The 15,551-nt window shown below is 44.1% G+C and overlaps 2 protein-coding genes across 2 annotated transcripts; both read left to right on the top strand.

The window, feature by feature from the left end:
- The first annotated feature begins 3,067 nt into the window (after window positions 1-3,067).
- LOC118687555 (serum amyloid A protein-like) lies at window positions 3,068-4,646 on the top strand. Its single transcript, XM_036384581.1, has 4 exons — window positions 3,068-3,181; window positions 3,493-3,636; window positions 3,942-4,080; window positions 4,505-4,646. Exons 2-4 carry the CDS (start codon window positions 3,519-3,521, stop codon window positions 4,644-4,646), a joined length of 399 nt encoding a protein of 132 aa, XP_036240474.1. The 5' UTR covers window positions 3,068-3,181; window positions 3,493-3,518.
- A 407-nt stretch (window positions 4,647-5,053) lies between these two features.
- SAAL1 (serum amyloid A like 1) lies at window positions 5,054-14,932 on the top strand. Its single transcript, XM_036384799.2, has 12 exons — window positions 5,054-5,170; window positions 5,441-5,554; window positions 6,536-6,619; window positions 8,260-8,339; window positions 8,717-8,776; window positions 9,035-9,150; window positions 10,265-10,448; window positions 10,716-10,798; window positions 10,942-11,130; window positions 11,938-12,134; window positions 12,652-12,744; window positions 13,339-14,932. Exons 1-12 carry the CDS (start codon window positions 5,054-5,056, stop codon window positions 13,429-13,431), a joined length of 1,410 nt encoding a protein of 469 aa, XP_036240692.1. The 3' UTR covers window positions 13,432-14,932.
- The last annotated feature ends 619 nt before the right edge of the window (window positions 14,933-15,551 follow it).

Here is a 15,551-nt window from a genome sequence, read left to right as displayed (position 1 = left end):
ATTACTGAAACAGAAACTGCCTGAGCAAGGCTCCTGTCAGCCAGCTGAGCACATCACTGACAGCTCAGCCAGCCTCATGGGGAAGATGAGCTGCAGCTCAGCTTTGGCTTTTGTGGGTGACTGGTGGTGGGAGAAACCCATGAGAAGCAGAGATAAGTAAAGGGGACTTAGCCTGGAGCAGCTTTAAATAGAAACTGCTGGTGGTATTTTCTTTTTATCAAATAAAAAAATATCATATGTTATTTCACTATTAGAAATCTATGGGTAAATCAGTTTTACTTCAGATAAATACCTACATTTTCAATCTGCTTCTTGAAAGGAGACAAGTTTCCAGTCATTCTCCATGTCTGTAAGTCCAAAGTCACTGATGGTGTATATTCAATACTTGGCAAAATTCCTGAAATTAATTATTGCACACATAAGCATAAAAAAGGTACAGTTCTTTCCCAGATTAAGAAATATCTGCAGATATTATTGTGGCTGAGGTGGAAATTCACCTCATCTGCTTTCTCAGATTGCAAAATTGTGGAATGTTTGAGGAACATAGTTTGCATTCATAAATATTTACAGTTACAGGGCAACCAGCATGGAGTTGCTTTTTATCTTAACTGCATCAGAATGCACAAACCAAGACATGGTCTCCAGGCCCCCTCAATGTGTTCCCCAGTGGGCATGTGCTGCCAGTGTTTCTTGCTTGGCCAGGAGGAAATGCTCTGTTCAAACCCTCCTCCGTGCTTTGCCTCTCTGTATTGTGAAAGCAGCAGTGTTGGCTGCAGCTCATTTCTGTGAGCCAAGGGTCATGACCTGGAGTGCAGGCCAAGAAGATATGGTGTCACATTCACATTTTCTGAAAAATCCCTTTGCCCAGGAGTTTCTCCTGGGAAGCTGAGAAGCCTCAGAGAAAAAGGAAAATTAATTCTTACCTTATTTGTTTCTCCTGTGTTGTGGTCACATGTGGAATGTGTTTGGAGATTGCTTATCCAGCTGGTGATTGTTTCATTGGTTTTATGTGGACTGTTTTGACTTATTGGCAAATTATGATCAAGCTGTGTCAAGACTTTGGAAAAAGTCATGAGTTTTCATTATTATCTTTTCAGCCTTCTGTAAGTATCCTTTCTGTATTCTTTAGTATAGTTTAGTTTAGTATTCTTTAATATAATATAGGAACATAAAATAGTAAATTAGCCTTCTGAGAACATGGAGTCAGATTCATCACTCCTTCCTGCCCCACAAATACAATAATTCAGGAAAGCAGGGCTCAGGCTGTTCCCTGCTGGAGCCTCAAGCTGCAGCTTTATCTCAGCTCCAGCATTGTTGTCACTGCTGCTGTCCTCCTTGCTGGACACCAGGGGCTGCACTCTGAGATGTTCTAAAGAATCCCTCCACCACCTGCCTTCTTGCAACTGTCCTCATGTTTTGCAGAAATGCATTTTTTGTCCTCATTGTCCTTCATGTTTTGCAGAAATGTTGGTTTGGAGAGAATGTGAAACAGTGTAAGACTCAAAATATCCTCTACAGTCCAGAGTGTGTGAGCTCTTGGAGGGAAAGGTTCCTTAGGTCACTTTTGAAGGCAATGCTTTGTTCCAAGTCCCTGGGCAAAGTGCCAGGTGCCTGTGCCCCAACTTACAGGAGTCATTTTCCTTGTTTTGTAAAAACCAAAAAGGTGATGGCCGGGGCTACTTGCCGCCAGCAGAGAAGGCACTTGAGCTGCCCTGTACTGCAAGGATGTGGGTCTTCAGGCTGTGAACTGGGTTGTAGCAAAGCACAGCACTCCCGTCCCTGCAGTGGCTAAGCTGTTACACTGTGAAGTATCAGGTTCAGGAGTGCCAGGTGATAAACATCTACGTCCTTGTCCATTGGGTTAGGGTTTAGATTCTTGTTGTAAATTGTTCCATTCTGAGATACATTACACTACAGAGTATCTGTCCTGCTCCAGGTTATGGGAAATGTCTCTGCTCCCCTTAAGCTATTTTTTTGACTGAAATCCAGTGACGCCCAAGAAAAGTTACTGTTGACACTTTATTACCTCTATTGCACCTCTTTCAACTCATGCCTCTGCCCTGCAGCTCCAGGAGCAAATTGTTCCCAGTAGCAGAGTGGTGAGTGGGGCAGCTACCCTACACTGTTCAGAGGGGTACCTGAACTGCTCTCCTAGACTTACCAAATCATGTACAAGCCCACAGAATGGGGACAGGGACACCTCCTGCACACTCACTCTCGAGTACAACTGCACTCAACCCCGGAGTTTTCTGCAGAGCAAAGGGTTGTGTCAAGTTGTTAACCAAGGGGAGCGAGCAGGCTTTAAGCAGGAAGAGCACAGTGGGTACTTAAACAGTGAACCATGCCAATAGGGCCAGACAGTTGATTTAAAGTCTAGCAGAATTGTGGCTGTATGAATCTGAATTAAGTAAAATGTTTTCTGCTATGTCCAAAACTTTCCGCCTGAGCCGCATGGAGCTGCTGTTGCAGCAAGGTAGCTGGAGACCCTTGAGAGGGGCCTGTAAGAGCAAGCCAAGGCAAAATGAACCATTCAGAGCCTCTTGATGGTCTGTGTGTCTGTGCTATCTTAGATCAGCAGGGATATGGGTGTATGTGCTTTGCTTTGCAATGGAGTTAAGAGCAACACTTCACATTTTCCATTTCATTCACTCTGCAATTCATCTGGCAACCCCAGCACACATGGAAATTTCACTTAGCAGTTCATGCAGCCCTTCTGGTAACATTCCTTGTGCACAGACACAGACCTGGCCTTGTGCTACAATGTGCAGACAGTCAGGCACCCTCCCCTCCCAGCTCTGTTCAGGCCAAGATCCAAACAAAAGCATCACCCTTAAGATACCAGTAACACTTGAAGCACATGGAACTCTTCAGCCTTTAAGGCAGTTGGTCAGCCTGGTTGTTATGGCAAATATGGCAAACAGCCCCAATGACAGCTGAAGAAGTGCCATAAAAGAAGTGCCTCTAAAAGATTGCATAACAGGAGCTGTGGACTTTCAGTAAGGACAAGGACAGGTTTCCAGTAATGATTTCTGTGTTGGAAGTGCTGGTGGGGATTTCCCAGCCATGGGTACCCTTTCCAGTTTCCTCTTTTGAGGGGTTTGAATTGCTTATAAATACCCTCTTTGAGTCTGAGAGCACACGAGACGATCTCCAGCTCCTTTGGCTTTGCTGTTCTGCAGTGGTGAGTGACATTCTGAATTTGTGAGCTGTGTGCAGTGCTTTGAGCTGGTATTTTGGGAGCAGAACATTGGTTCTGTGGGGCTTCTTTGTACTCATGACAGGAGCAGCAGGGAGTACTAAAATGCAGCTTTCTCATGTGCACCTGCTTTTGTTGTGGAGCTTGTGGTTGCACAGAGGGCACCACTCCTTGTAGGGGGAGAAGGGGGTCCTGGGTGAACCCTCAGCACTGAGGCAGCAGCTCAGGCAGAGCTGGGGGTGTGGTGGGTTCTCAGTGGTGCTCCAGAACAGCTCATCTCTCTCACTGTCTCCCAGCTCCCTGTCAGGCTTGGCCAGGAACCATGAGGCTCTGGGTCTGCATTGCGTTGCTCTCCATTGTTCTGTGTGTGAGTGCTGACAGACCAAGGATATTCGAAAAAATAGCCGAAGCTGGAAAATTTGTCCGGGATGCAGCAGGAGGTAAGCTGCTGTACCAGGGGCCCTTCCCTCAGAACCCTCCCCAAGCACAGGCTACCAGCAGTCAGTGGTGCAGCCCTCAGAGCTGGGAAATCCTCACCTCCATGTTAGAGACCCCCTGGTTTCTGCTGCTGGACAAGAACCTTCATCAGCCCCCACAGGTGCTTTCTGTGCAAAGGCTGATGGGGGGCAGTGCATCACTCTGTTACTGCTCCTTGGGCCTTTCAACTCCTGACTGAGGTGGTAGTGAACAATTTCTGGTGTGACTCTTTCAAGTCAACATCATCTCCATTTCTCGGCCTTTTCAGGGGCACGGGATATGTTCAGAGCATACACGGACATGCGTGAGGCGAATTACAAAGGTGCTGACAAGTATTTCCATGCCCGTGGGAATTATGATGCTGCCCGGAGAGGACCTGGTGGTGCTTGGGCAGCGAAAGTGATCAGGTAATGGAGTGTGCTTGGCTTGTTAACAGTGAGTTATTGGGGATACAGGCATTCCAGCTGCAGTGAGGTCCTTTTTGACTTGTACTCAGCTTAGTACCTAGAAGGACAGCAGAGGGGAAGGGAAGAAGTTCCCATCTGGACAGCCGGTCTCTATAGGAATGGTGCCACATGAGCATGAGCCTTTCTTCTTGTCAGCCTAATAAGGCAGATTCCTCTCTCTGCATGTCTGATAAGGAACTTTCCTTCATTGTCGGTTCATTTCCCAACATAGCAGATATAGATTCCACCACAGGCTCTCAGACAAAGGCCGAGCACGTGCTTGCATCTCACCTTGAGAAGCCTTACAGAAACCACGAGTGAGGGAACCAACACAAGGCTGAGTTAGATGCAGTGTGTTCAGGTGGCCTTTTCTCCTTCCCCACAGCGACGCCCGGGAGGGCTGGCAGAGCCGCGTGAGCGGCAGAGGCGCCGAGGACACCCGGCTGGACCAGGAGGCGAACGAGTGGGGCCGGAGGGGCGGGGACCCGAACCGCTACCGGCCCAAGGGGCTGCCCAGGCGGTACTAGCGCTGTACTCCGCTCCTGCCACACCTCGCTTTGTAAAGCACAATAAACGAATCCTCCTGAGAACTGTTCCCTTCGCTGCGAGCATCCATCCTCACGGGGCGCGGGACTGCGGGACTGCGGGGGCGGCGGTGTCGGTGTCGGGACATCACGGGGGCTGCCAAAGGGTCCCCCTTGGGACCTCCGGTGTTCCGGGGGCGCGGGTGCCGCTCCCCGCCGAGGGAAGGCCCTGGGCGGGTGGGTCCCGGTGCGATCCCAGCACGGGCCCGTCACGGTCCCGGTGCGATCCGACGCAGGCCCGGGGGCGGGAGGCGGCAGTGTCCGCCGGTGGGCAGGGGGCGCTGTGGGGCCGCGGGCGCCGCTCCGGCCGCGCCGCCGCCTCGCTGCCCCTGCACGGCTGTGGGGCCACCATGGACCGCAATCCGTCGCCGCCGTGCAGCGATGCGGAGGAGGAGGAGGGGGACGCGGTGGGCAACACGGTGTACAGCAAGCACTGGCTCTTCAGCGTCCTCACCCGCCTCATCGAGGTGCGCGGCCGCCGGGAGGGAGCGGGCTGCGGGCCCAGCGTCGGTCAGCGCCGGGCGGGCGCGACGCGGTCGCTGCCAGGGCCGGAGGGGACACCTGGGGACCAGAGGGGACAAACCCGGGGACACAGCTGGGATTCACAGGGCACAAATCCGGGAGCCGGGCGGGGACACAGCGGCAAAATACCGGGCGGGAACCCAGCAGGGACCCAGCGGCTCCCGGGCGGCGCCGTGGGTTCAGCCGGGTCGTTCGCCCCGCCTTGCTTGTCCCAGGTCATCGCCCCCGCGGAGCCGGATCCCGCCGCCAGCCCTGAGGGAGGCCGGACGGAGCTGGACGAGGAGATGGAGAATGACATTTGCAAGGTGTGGGACATGTCGATGGACGAGGTAGGAGCCTCGTGCGGCACCTCGGGGCGCGTCTGCCCCGAGTGTCCCGTCAGAACGGTGCTGGCAGCGGGAGAAGGCAGGGAATCAGCCAGCTCGCTCGTTCTGGAGGTGCTGCCCACGCCCGCGTGTGAGGCAGGACAGCTGGGCTGGGGCGGCACCGAGCAGCCTTACCACGGAGCCTGCCCTGGAAAGAGGGGCAGGGGCAGGACAGCAGCTGGAATTAACGCGGGTGCACAGCCTGTGCCTTCAGCGCTTGGATCATGGGGATAGTATTGGTGCCATCTCTAGACAGGCATATTTTCCTCTAGTAATTGTCAAACGTCCTGATGGTAAGCATAGCTTTCTCTGATAGATAAACAGCCTTTCAAAGTTTAGCTGCAGACTTGCAGTGGCATTGTAAGACAGTATATTTCTCAGCACTCTCAAATGCTGGAACAGATTCTTGAGATATATATATATATATATATGTTAGTTTAAGTATTATTTTATTCCCTATCTTGTTGCTCAGATTTTTTAAGTAAACATGGAACATGGGTCTTTTACTCCCAAACATAAAAATAATCTTGTGTTTTAATGTGGTAAAATGAGGAAGAGATTTCTTCTTGTGTGCTCTGATCAAGTGCTGATGGCAGTCCCTTCACTTTCTTCTTTTTTATATGTCATGGGGATGTCATGCCTTAAAACATGATATTTACTGAATTCTGGTTGAGTGCAGATAGGGAGCAATTTGCATTTTCTTGCAAATGTGACTTTTTGGCTCATTCTACAGCAAATCACTGGCATACTGAACTACCAGAGGGGCTTGCTGGCCTTCTCTCATTGAAAAATAAGGATTATTGGTATTAACTGTTGGCAAATAACAAATTCCTTCTAGTGAGTTTGTCATCTCTTTGATCCAATCCTTGTGCTGTGGGAACATGTTTGATTTTGCATTTGGGAATTGCAGAGGTCCATTTACTTCTCCATTCACTTTCTCCACAGGATGTTGCTTTATTCCTTCAGGAGTTCAATGCCCCTGATATATTCATGGGAGTTTTTGCCAAGTCCAAATGCCCTCGGCTAACTGTAAGTATGGGCTGCCAAAAAGCTCTCCTGTGTTATTAGCAATAGCAGATAGCTCTGTACATGCATTTACATTTATCTCCCTTCTCCCATTGCATGTGTAATGTATAAGGAGAGCCAGGAGAAAACATAAAATCAAATTGTAAAATGTTTTTTCACTCTGTTTTTAACATGCTCTAATCAGTAAGAATTTTGGTGGTGCTGAAGCTGGTACCTGTCTGCTCACACATCCTCATCTAGATACACTGATGAAGGACTGAGGTTATCAAACAGTTATAAGACCTTTTATAAAACCAGCAGTCTGGCCTTTTTTTCCCTTTTGACTTGTTTCATGATTACTGAACAGAGATGGCCATGAATTTGTTTAGAAGTGTAAATAAATTGTTTACACTTCTGTAAACAACTGTAGAAGTGTGGCTGGAGGCCAGGTGCCCACCAAAGCTGCTCTGCCATTCCCCTCCTCAGCTGGACAGGGGAGAGAAAATACAACAAAAGGGAGAGGTCACTCACCAGTTGCTGTGATTTGTCATGGGCAAAACAGACTCCATTTAGGGAAATTAATTTATTACTGATCAAATCAGAACAAGATAATGAGAAATAAACAAACAAACAAAAAAAGATTACAGAAGGTAATCTTTGGAATTGTTAAGACAACAATATTTTTTTTTTAATTTTCACTTGTTTTGATGTCACTGATTTCCAGCTTGTCCTACACAGTGCACTGCAGGCCTCAAAATAGGATTTTCAAAGGTATTCAGTGTTGATGTAAGTCCTCTTTCTCAGAAGTTACCAGATGCTTTACTCCAGGAGATCAGTAGAGACAAATGGAGCTTTGAAAGTTTAGTACTTTGTACTAAAATGCTTTGTACTCCTTTAGTACTTTGTCTTTGGAAAGTACAACCCCAATTTGCAAGTGAGTGCAAGTTGGCTGTCACAGCTACTATCATGAAACAGTGTTTGCTGGAGTGCCTGCTGTAATTTAGCAGAGGTAATAGCATGTTCATAATTAAGAAGACAACCTTAGTGGAGAGAGTTGATTTCTGACTTTAAATTGCTGCAAACTGATTCACTTTGTTTAGCACCAGTTGCCTGCAGGTGTTTCAGAGCTCTCATGGTCCCCTTTACACAAGTGTACATCCTCTTAATGATTATCTTGGCATGAGTATCCTAATGGGATGCTTTGGGGTTTGTTTTTTATTTTATTTTACTTAGATCTCTCTAACCAGAAAATAGGCTCTGCTGGAAGCTTGTATTAAGATCCCTTTATTTTGTGAGCAAGTAAATATCATGAGGGTCACGTTTTAGTGATATTTTTGTTTTAGGACTCCTTTTTGCTTTAATAACAGGGCTGTCAAATTAGCTTCAAAACAGTATACAAAGAATATGCAAGCAGAGCTGATTTCAAGATACATTTGCTTTTATGGAGCACCTAAATATCTGCATGGTACCTGAGCGTATTTTAGACTAGTCTGATAGAACAGAAAAATCTATGGAAAAATTTGTATCTTTGTCATGAAATCAGTGGGACGCTTGGAAGTCAAACCAGAAAACATCTTTGAACCTCTCTTACTTTTGTGTTATGGCTCTGGAAGTGAAATTGTGGACTGGCAGTTGTCTCATTATACTGTGTTTTGACTTTCCAGGAAATCTGTGTGGGAATATTAGGGAATATGGCCTGTTTCCAGGACATCTGCATGTCCATTAGCAAAGATGAGAATCTTGGGTAAGTGTCTGTGTGCTTTGTTCATGAACAGCTACTGCTTGTCTGGACTCACAATCAGGAAATTCATGCTAGAGAAGGATCTAAGCTTGCCTGCCCAGCCTCATCTTCATTCATACCTTTTGGCTGCCCATGTTTGTGTGGGAAGTGCTCAGGAAAGGAAGAAAGGACACAGACCACTATTTTGGGGGATTTTGAAGCACTAGTCAATTTAGTTTTCAAGTTTGGTGGTCTTGAGACACTGGAAGTGCATGCACAGTTAGGAGAAGCTGGCATTAATCTCAGAACATGGCTGCAGTTACGAACTTAATATTTTTATACCTTTTTTAGAAATAAAGATGGATTTTATTGACTTTTTTCCCCCACATTTTCTCTTAAAGCCAAGTGTTACTGCAACGTTTGTGTGATTCAGACTCCCCCACCCTTCTGGAAACAAGCAGGTAGGACATCTCAGGAATTAATGCATCATTAGTGTAGTTCTGCTATGCTCTGAGGCCTGGGGAGAAAACTGACAAGTGGGCTCACTATTTTATTATCCTCTCATCCTTTCCTTTTATGGTGTCTGCACTGTAGTGGAATCACTTTGCTGTGAGTTAGATTCCTGTTTCTGTTTCCACTGTCATTATTTTGATTGACACTGGTACAGCTAGAAGGAGTGGACTGGCTTCTGATGTGTTAACTGGGGAATTCTTGCCTAGGCTGTTGTTGACTTGCCTCTCCCAGCCTGAGGTGGCCAATGTCTGGGTGGAGAGGATCCGAGAAAACCCCTCTGTGTACGACTGTGTTTGCTTCATCATGTCCAGCTCTACAAATGGTAAGGTGCCAAAACAAGCTGGCAGTTGTGGGTGGGTGTCTGCAGAAGATTTTAAATACAAGTTTCAAATACAAATATTTTCAGTTGGGTTAATTGCTTTAAAGTAAAGGAAATCTCGTGAGCTTAAAGGACACCAAAGCAAACGTGCCCTGCCTTTGCAGTTTTACACATATATATAAAACCAAACACAAAAGCACTCATAGGGGAAGAAGAAAGCTCTGAGGAGAATAAAAATATGTTTAAATTGAAGAAATTGTTATTTTCCACAATAAAAAAAAAGAAATAGTTCTCATTCAGGGATATACATATATCATTTTTGAACCTTGAAACAAGACCTCATTTAATTTGTTTTTTTCAAGTCAGATATGGATTTTCTGTTTTTAAAGCTACTGTATCTGTGGAATGTGAACTGGAGGAACTGTTCAGTTACCCTGGCAGCTGAATACTGTGCAGGCTTTGGGTATGCAGAGAGTGCTACACAAATCTCTCTTAGCACTAATTTAGCAAAAAACACACCAACCACCTAAAAATGGAAATATTGATAGCATAATGTTTAGCATCCAACTCAGCTGTAACAGCAATTGTCATTTGCCAAGAATCCTAATAATACAGCTTTTTCAATTTTTAATGAATTTTTTAATGCCAACTCTCAGTAATCCTGCTCCATCCAATTGAAATAATAGACCTGTGTAAGTAAAATGCAGATTGGCAGGTGGATGATTAGCATAAAACTGCATATCTAGGAACAAAACTTGAAAAGTTTTACTTCAGAAGCAGAAGTTAGGACTTTTCAGGAGCATAGCATCTCTCTGCAAAATAAAGTTACTGCTTCACATGTAGCATGACAAGGTAGAATCTGTCAGTGGGCTTTCCAACAATCCCTATGTAGCAAACTCTTTACCTGGTATATGCCACATAAAGGAATTAAACACAGCGACCAGCAGCAGGTCCCAAAGGAAGTGAATTTATTTCAGTCCTGAATTTACTCCAAATACTTGTATATACTACCATTTTGTGAGCTAAGTTTTGCTCTTCAAACTTGTTGAAATAAAAATAAAAAAGTTTTGCTCTTTTATTCTTGTTGAAATAAAAAATAACATTCTCTCTTGTGCAGTTGAATTGCTGGTGAAAGTGGGTGAAGTGGTGGACAAGCTCTTTGACCTGGATGAAGAGCTGATGTTAAACTGGATCAAGAGTGGCACTTGTCACTCTGTGGGACCATCTGTAGATGATTCTCCTGAAGAACTTCCAGACTTTAAGATTGTGCCTTGTATACTTGAAGCAGCCAAGCAAGTCAGGTATGGGAGATTTCTTTTTGGTTTCATGGCTGGGGAGATTCCTTATAACCTTGTAAGGCCTGTGCCCAAACATCTTGCTTTTAGTGGCACAGTTTGACAAATCACTGGGATATGTTTTCCTGGACTTAAAGTTTGTTATGAGTCAGCTTGTTTGTTTGCAAAGGGAATGGCAGTGGCTGCTGATGGGCTTCCCCTGTGACCAAAACACAGAACATAAGCTCAGCAAGCAGCACTTGAATTTGTCTTTTTGATGTTTGTTCTGTGTAGATCAGATAACCCAGAAGGATTGGATGTTTATATGCATATCCTGCAGCTCCTGACCACGGTGGATGAGGGAATCCAGGCTATTGGTAAGAACCTGGAATTGCTGGGTGTGAGGGGACCCAGAGGGGCTGTAACTCCTGGATCACTGTGTATTTATTGGGGAGAACAGGAATTCAGTACCTGGAATAAATTTGTTGGGTTGGTGGGTTCTCTTTCTTTCTTTCTCAAGTGCAGGCTCCTGATGGAGGAAAAGAGACATGGAGTTTGCTTTATGAGCTCGTTTGCCAGGAGCTTTGCCAGCCAGATGATCCACCCATCATTGTGCAGGAGCAGAAGACTGTGCTGGCCTCTATTTTGTCTGTGCTGTCTGCTATGTTTGCTTCACAGACAGAGCAGGAGTACACCAGGATGAGGAAAAGCAAGTCATACTTTTTTCTGTTTTTTTTTTTTTTTTTAAAGTTAATATTCACAGTTGGCTTTATGTGGGTGTGGAAGGTGGTTCAATTCAGTGACATTGCATACAGTAAGACTTTTCCCTGGTTACTCAGAATCACAGCTAGCCCAAAGTTCACTTACCAGGTGGGCTGTAAATTCTGAGGAGTTACAGTACCAGAATCTACAGATTCTGCTCGATCTCACTGCAAACTGGTGAAAATTTCAGAATTTATTTTTGCTAAAATATAGTAATACATTATTACATTGTTATTTTATACATAGTATGTACAACATATATTTTTATGTAGTAATTTTTTTAAACAGGGGGAGATTCTGCACTTACTTAAATCCCTCTATCATTTCTTACTTTTCAATCCATGGACAAATCTTTAGAATTAAAAGCCTGTCTTGAGAATGTGATTCAGGGTCACCTGCAGCAGAAAGATGCTGTGCAGTTTGGTTTGTCAGATAGGATTATCTGGATGCAAATTTACATACTGCCCTCACTGAATACTACTAAAGACAGTTTCCTTCTCATGTTCCTTACACTGGTATATATATTTTATAGATACAGGTCAGCTTGCAGGAAAAATTATTTGGGGTTTCTACTACATTTCCATTTGCTTCTTTAAAACAGTCTTTGAGCAACAAAACACAGCACTGTCAGAATATACATCCCTATAGCTTTTGTGTAAACATTTGATGGTGTGTTTCAAAATTCTAATGCCTTGAAAGGATGGACAAGAATTTTCAGTGTTAAAGTTCACTGTTCTTGTTACTTTGTGTTAAGATATGCCACTGATTGGGAGCTTGATTCGTATTTTACAATACATGGAGGGCTGTGGGAAGAGAGCTGTTGAAAACTCCAAGGAATCTGAGCAAGAGGAGACTGGAAGGACTGATGTAAATGAGGAAGATTTCCATTTAAAAATTTTGAAGGATATTTGCTGTGAATTGCTTTCCAATATGCTTCAAGAACTAACCAAGGTAAGAATAAACAAAATTATAGTAGGAATTTCTGCAGGATAGGTAAGAAAAAAATATTTAATATTAATGTGGACATTTTTCTGTGCAAGTGCAGTTGCTTACTGGGAATTCATTAGAGAATCAACCAGAAGCAGCAACAGGTGTGTGAGATGGGAGTGACACAGGTTTTCTGAGGTGTGTGCCAAGATTCTGTATGATAAATTCTGTAGATATACGTTGCCCTTTCTTTTGAATGAAAGTCAGTTTAGTTAAGAAAAGGAAATACTGTCAATATATAATCTCACCTTCTCAGCTGGACTCTTTTAATTGTGGAAGCATTCAGGTTAAGAGACTTGTGATGTGTGAGCTTTCACACCTTTTGGCATCAGCTGTGTCTGGCTTTCTCTGAGAACTGTAAATTCTGGTTGTTTTACCTATTTATAAGAACAAAGCACATTCTGTAGATGCTGTGCACAGTTTTGAGTTTGTTCTTTCAACAACTGTTCATGACATGCTGGTTGTATTTCTGATTTTCCAGGAGAATACCTTAGAAGGACTGCACCAGGGACACCTGAATGAACAGACATGTTCCTGTGCTTTTCAGAACCTCTTACCTCTGTATTCTGCTTCGGTGAGTATGGGGCAAGGTCTGTGACACAGCTGAAAAAGTGCTCCTTGGGTGGCAGGGCCTCTCCAAATCTGATACACAAACAGGACAGAATTGCTCAGGCACAGGTAAAACACCATCCAGTGCCAGACAGTCTTACCCCCTCTGTCTGTTCTGCCTCACTTCAGCCAGAGCTTTGCTGAGATCTTCAGCTGATGCCAGGGCCAAACTGTGCTGATGTGAATGATGTCTGAAAATTTATCCTAGCTGAAAAGTTGTCCTGTATATTTTTATAAAGGAATTATTCTAAGTATTTTTCATAGGGAGCTTTTCTCTGGGTGATAAAAGTTTCTGTGTTTCTTTTAAACAAGAAAACAAGGGTTAGAGGAAAGTGGTACCATTTCAAAATTTAGGACCAATTGGAATTGTGAGGTTTAGGAGGGAGGCAGCTACTGTGAGGCATTTTCCATCATTCATTGCAGTGGCTGCTGCTGGCTGCTCTTATTGGGAAGGTACAGAAAGAGCCCCTGTGCCAGTATAAGAATTCTGTGTTCCATGTTCCATGCAAGTTAGTTTTGGTTTTTATTTTTTCTCCTTATGTGTGTGTTTTATTTCCAGGTGGAGAGTTTCCTTGAAGTCCTGCGTGAGGCTGATCAGACCCTTGCTGACAATCTAGAAAAACGTTTCCCAAGCCTGAAGGTTCACACCTAAGAATGTACATGAAATACTTTCCTTCTTTGGAATGAAGATTTTTGACTGTTTCATTACAGCATTTCAGGAATCACGTTTTCAGTAAATGCAGGAGAATGAGTCAACCTCTTTACCAGCAGGTGGCTTTTAAGAAATGTTCTGGGTAGCCTTGATTAACCTAGGGTTAACCTGGTCTGCAAGGGGAAAGAAAAGACTGTGAATCACTTCTGCATCTTCCATCCTGTTTACTCTGGTAATGAGAGACTGTTGATTTCTAATTGCTCTCCTGCAGAGTAGTTTTCTTTGAATAACTCTCAATTCTGTGCTTTTCAACTGAGGTTGAAACAGCAAAATGAATGAAATGCACTGAGTAGTTCTTTAACACGGTGCTGGTTACTTTCAAGTTGCTGTTGGCAAAAGGAGGTTTGCTCAATAGAAATCCCCCTCAAACATCTGATAAAAACAGTTACATTATTTGGGGATTTTTTTAGTTCATATCAATACCTTGAGCAGGTACTGTAACAGAAAGGTTTCATTCTGCTCCTTTCAAATCTTCACACTTCTGCTGAAGCTCTGAGCTGTGGTGTCTCAGTCCTGTGCAGTTAAAGGATTTGAGGATATTGTTACCAATGGTGTGTGCTGCAGCTTCCAGCCATTGCAGGTAACAGTTGCAGGGCAGCTTTGGATTCAATCCCTGGTATACTTGCAGACCTGTGGGGTTTTTTTCAGCAGTCTGTGCTTCAGTGTAGGAGTGTAACGTATCAGTTCTTTCCTTCTTGATTTGTTATATGAATTATCTCAGAATGGCATGAGAAATGCCATGTTTTCCATGGGGGAGGTTAGGGTGTTAGGTCACTTGCAGGAAATTCAGTGTACAACCTCCTAAAACTCCCACTTTGATTATATGATGTTTTAACTGCATTGCATTTTTAGATCCTGTGTCTGCAGGCAATGGACCTGGCATGTCCTGAGTCTGAAGAGAAAGTACAGTGGCACATGAACTTCACTGTTTCTGTAAATGAGAGTGGAAAGCAATTGGCCTTTATTAGGTTTGAGATGTAAAAGCAAATGGGAACCAGAGCATAGAGAATAACTGACTATCACATACACACATTCCCTGGCTCTCCACGTTTTACAGACTTTAGTGTTGTGCTGGGCCATGTTGTGTTACCAGAGTTACCTGGACTCTTATGTGGTAAAATATAGTATGTGTATATGTATATATAACCTTTCCATCCCAACCTCCAGTTTTCAAAACCAGTGCAATTCAGTCATCCCCCTGCCAGAACCATCCCCCTGCCAGCAGCATCCTTGTTGTCAACAGGGAATTTGGAATTGCAAATACCTGACTTGTGTTGCCAAAAAGGATTGCCATGGTTTATATCAATTTTTGTATGCTATGTTTGTTGGAGAAAACTGGTGACTGTGAATCAGATGACATCATTTTTCATACTACTTTGACAGTTTTGGGATATTTTCTTAAACGTACAGATTTGTAATAAAGCTTCTTTTTTTAAAAAAAAACTGTATGCTTTCCTTCATTCTAGTGTCAATTAAATTTGTTTTCTGAGCCACTGGAAATGTCTGTTACTCTTAAGTGTGTCAGTTGTAAGAGGGAAATCCAACCTCATCATAATGTCTGTGTGCTGTAAAAAGTTTTCCTTCATTGAATATTTATTCTAACTCTTGCTTTTTTTGCATAGTCATTTTTATGGTCTGGAAGCTAATGTGTGTCTCATCCCATAAACATTTTTTGAGCTTAGTTTGTCCCCAGCTGTATCATAAGTGTCTTCCACCATAGTGAAGAATTATTATTGGTGTGCATCTCTTGAAATTTGTGGTAGTTGAAATTCTGCAGTAGCCATGTAATGTAATGTAGAAAAAAAAGCTGAGACAAGATCTGTTGTTTTATTTTGTTCCTTCTCCTTTTCAATACACCAATATCCAGTGTTGGCTGATGAACTGTTAAGTGATACTGATATCTGGTGCCTGTCATGAGACAGAAAAAATTACTGATGTCATGTGGGAACCCAGGTGGGTCCCATCCTCCTGCTCACCTGCAACAGAAGGAGCTGCAGGCATGGTCAGCCAGCCTTGCTTCAGCAGAATGGTAATTCAGGTATGCTGGGAATTTTTTTATT

Source organism: Molothrus ater, chromosome 6, assembly GCF_012460135.2.
Source record: "Molothrus ater isolate BHLD 08-10-18 breed brown headed cowbird chromosome 6, BPBGC_Mater_1.1, whole genome shotgun sequence".
NCBI lineage: Eukaryota > Metazoa > Chordata > Aves > Passeriformes > Icteridae > Molothrus > Molothrus ater.
This window is presented reverse-complemented; position numbering and strand designations above follow the sequence as displayed.

Bases quoted from the DNA above. Each gene is read 5' to 3' on its own strand.
- LOC118687555 (XM_036384581.1), top strand. From the start codon at position 3,519: ATGAGGCTCTGGGTCTGCATTGCGTTGCTCTCCATTGTTCTGTGTGTG. The intron at 3,637-3,941 runs GTAAGCTGCTGT...CGGCCTTTTCAG, and splicing joins TGTCCGGGATGCAGCAGGAG to GGGCACGGGATATGTTCAGA. The intron at 4,081-4,504 runs GTAATGGAGTGT...CCTTCCCCACAG, and splicing joins TGGGCAGCGAAAGTGATCAG to CGACGCCCGGGAGGGCTGGC.
- SAAL1 (XM_036384799.2), top strand. From the start codon at position 5,054: ATGGACCGCAATCCGTCGCCGCCGTGCAGCGATGCGGAGGAGGAGGAG. The intron at 5,171-5,440 runs GTGCGCGGCCGC...TGCTTGTCCCAG, and splicing joins TCCTCACCCGCCTCATCGAG to GTCATCGCCCCCGCGGAGCC. The intron at 12,135-12,651 runs GTAAGAATAAAC...CTGATTTTCCAG, and splicing joins TGCTTCAAGAACTAACCAAG to GAGAATACCTTAGAAGGACT.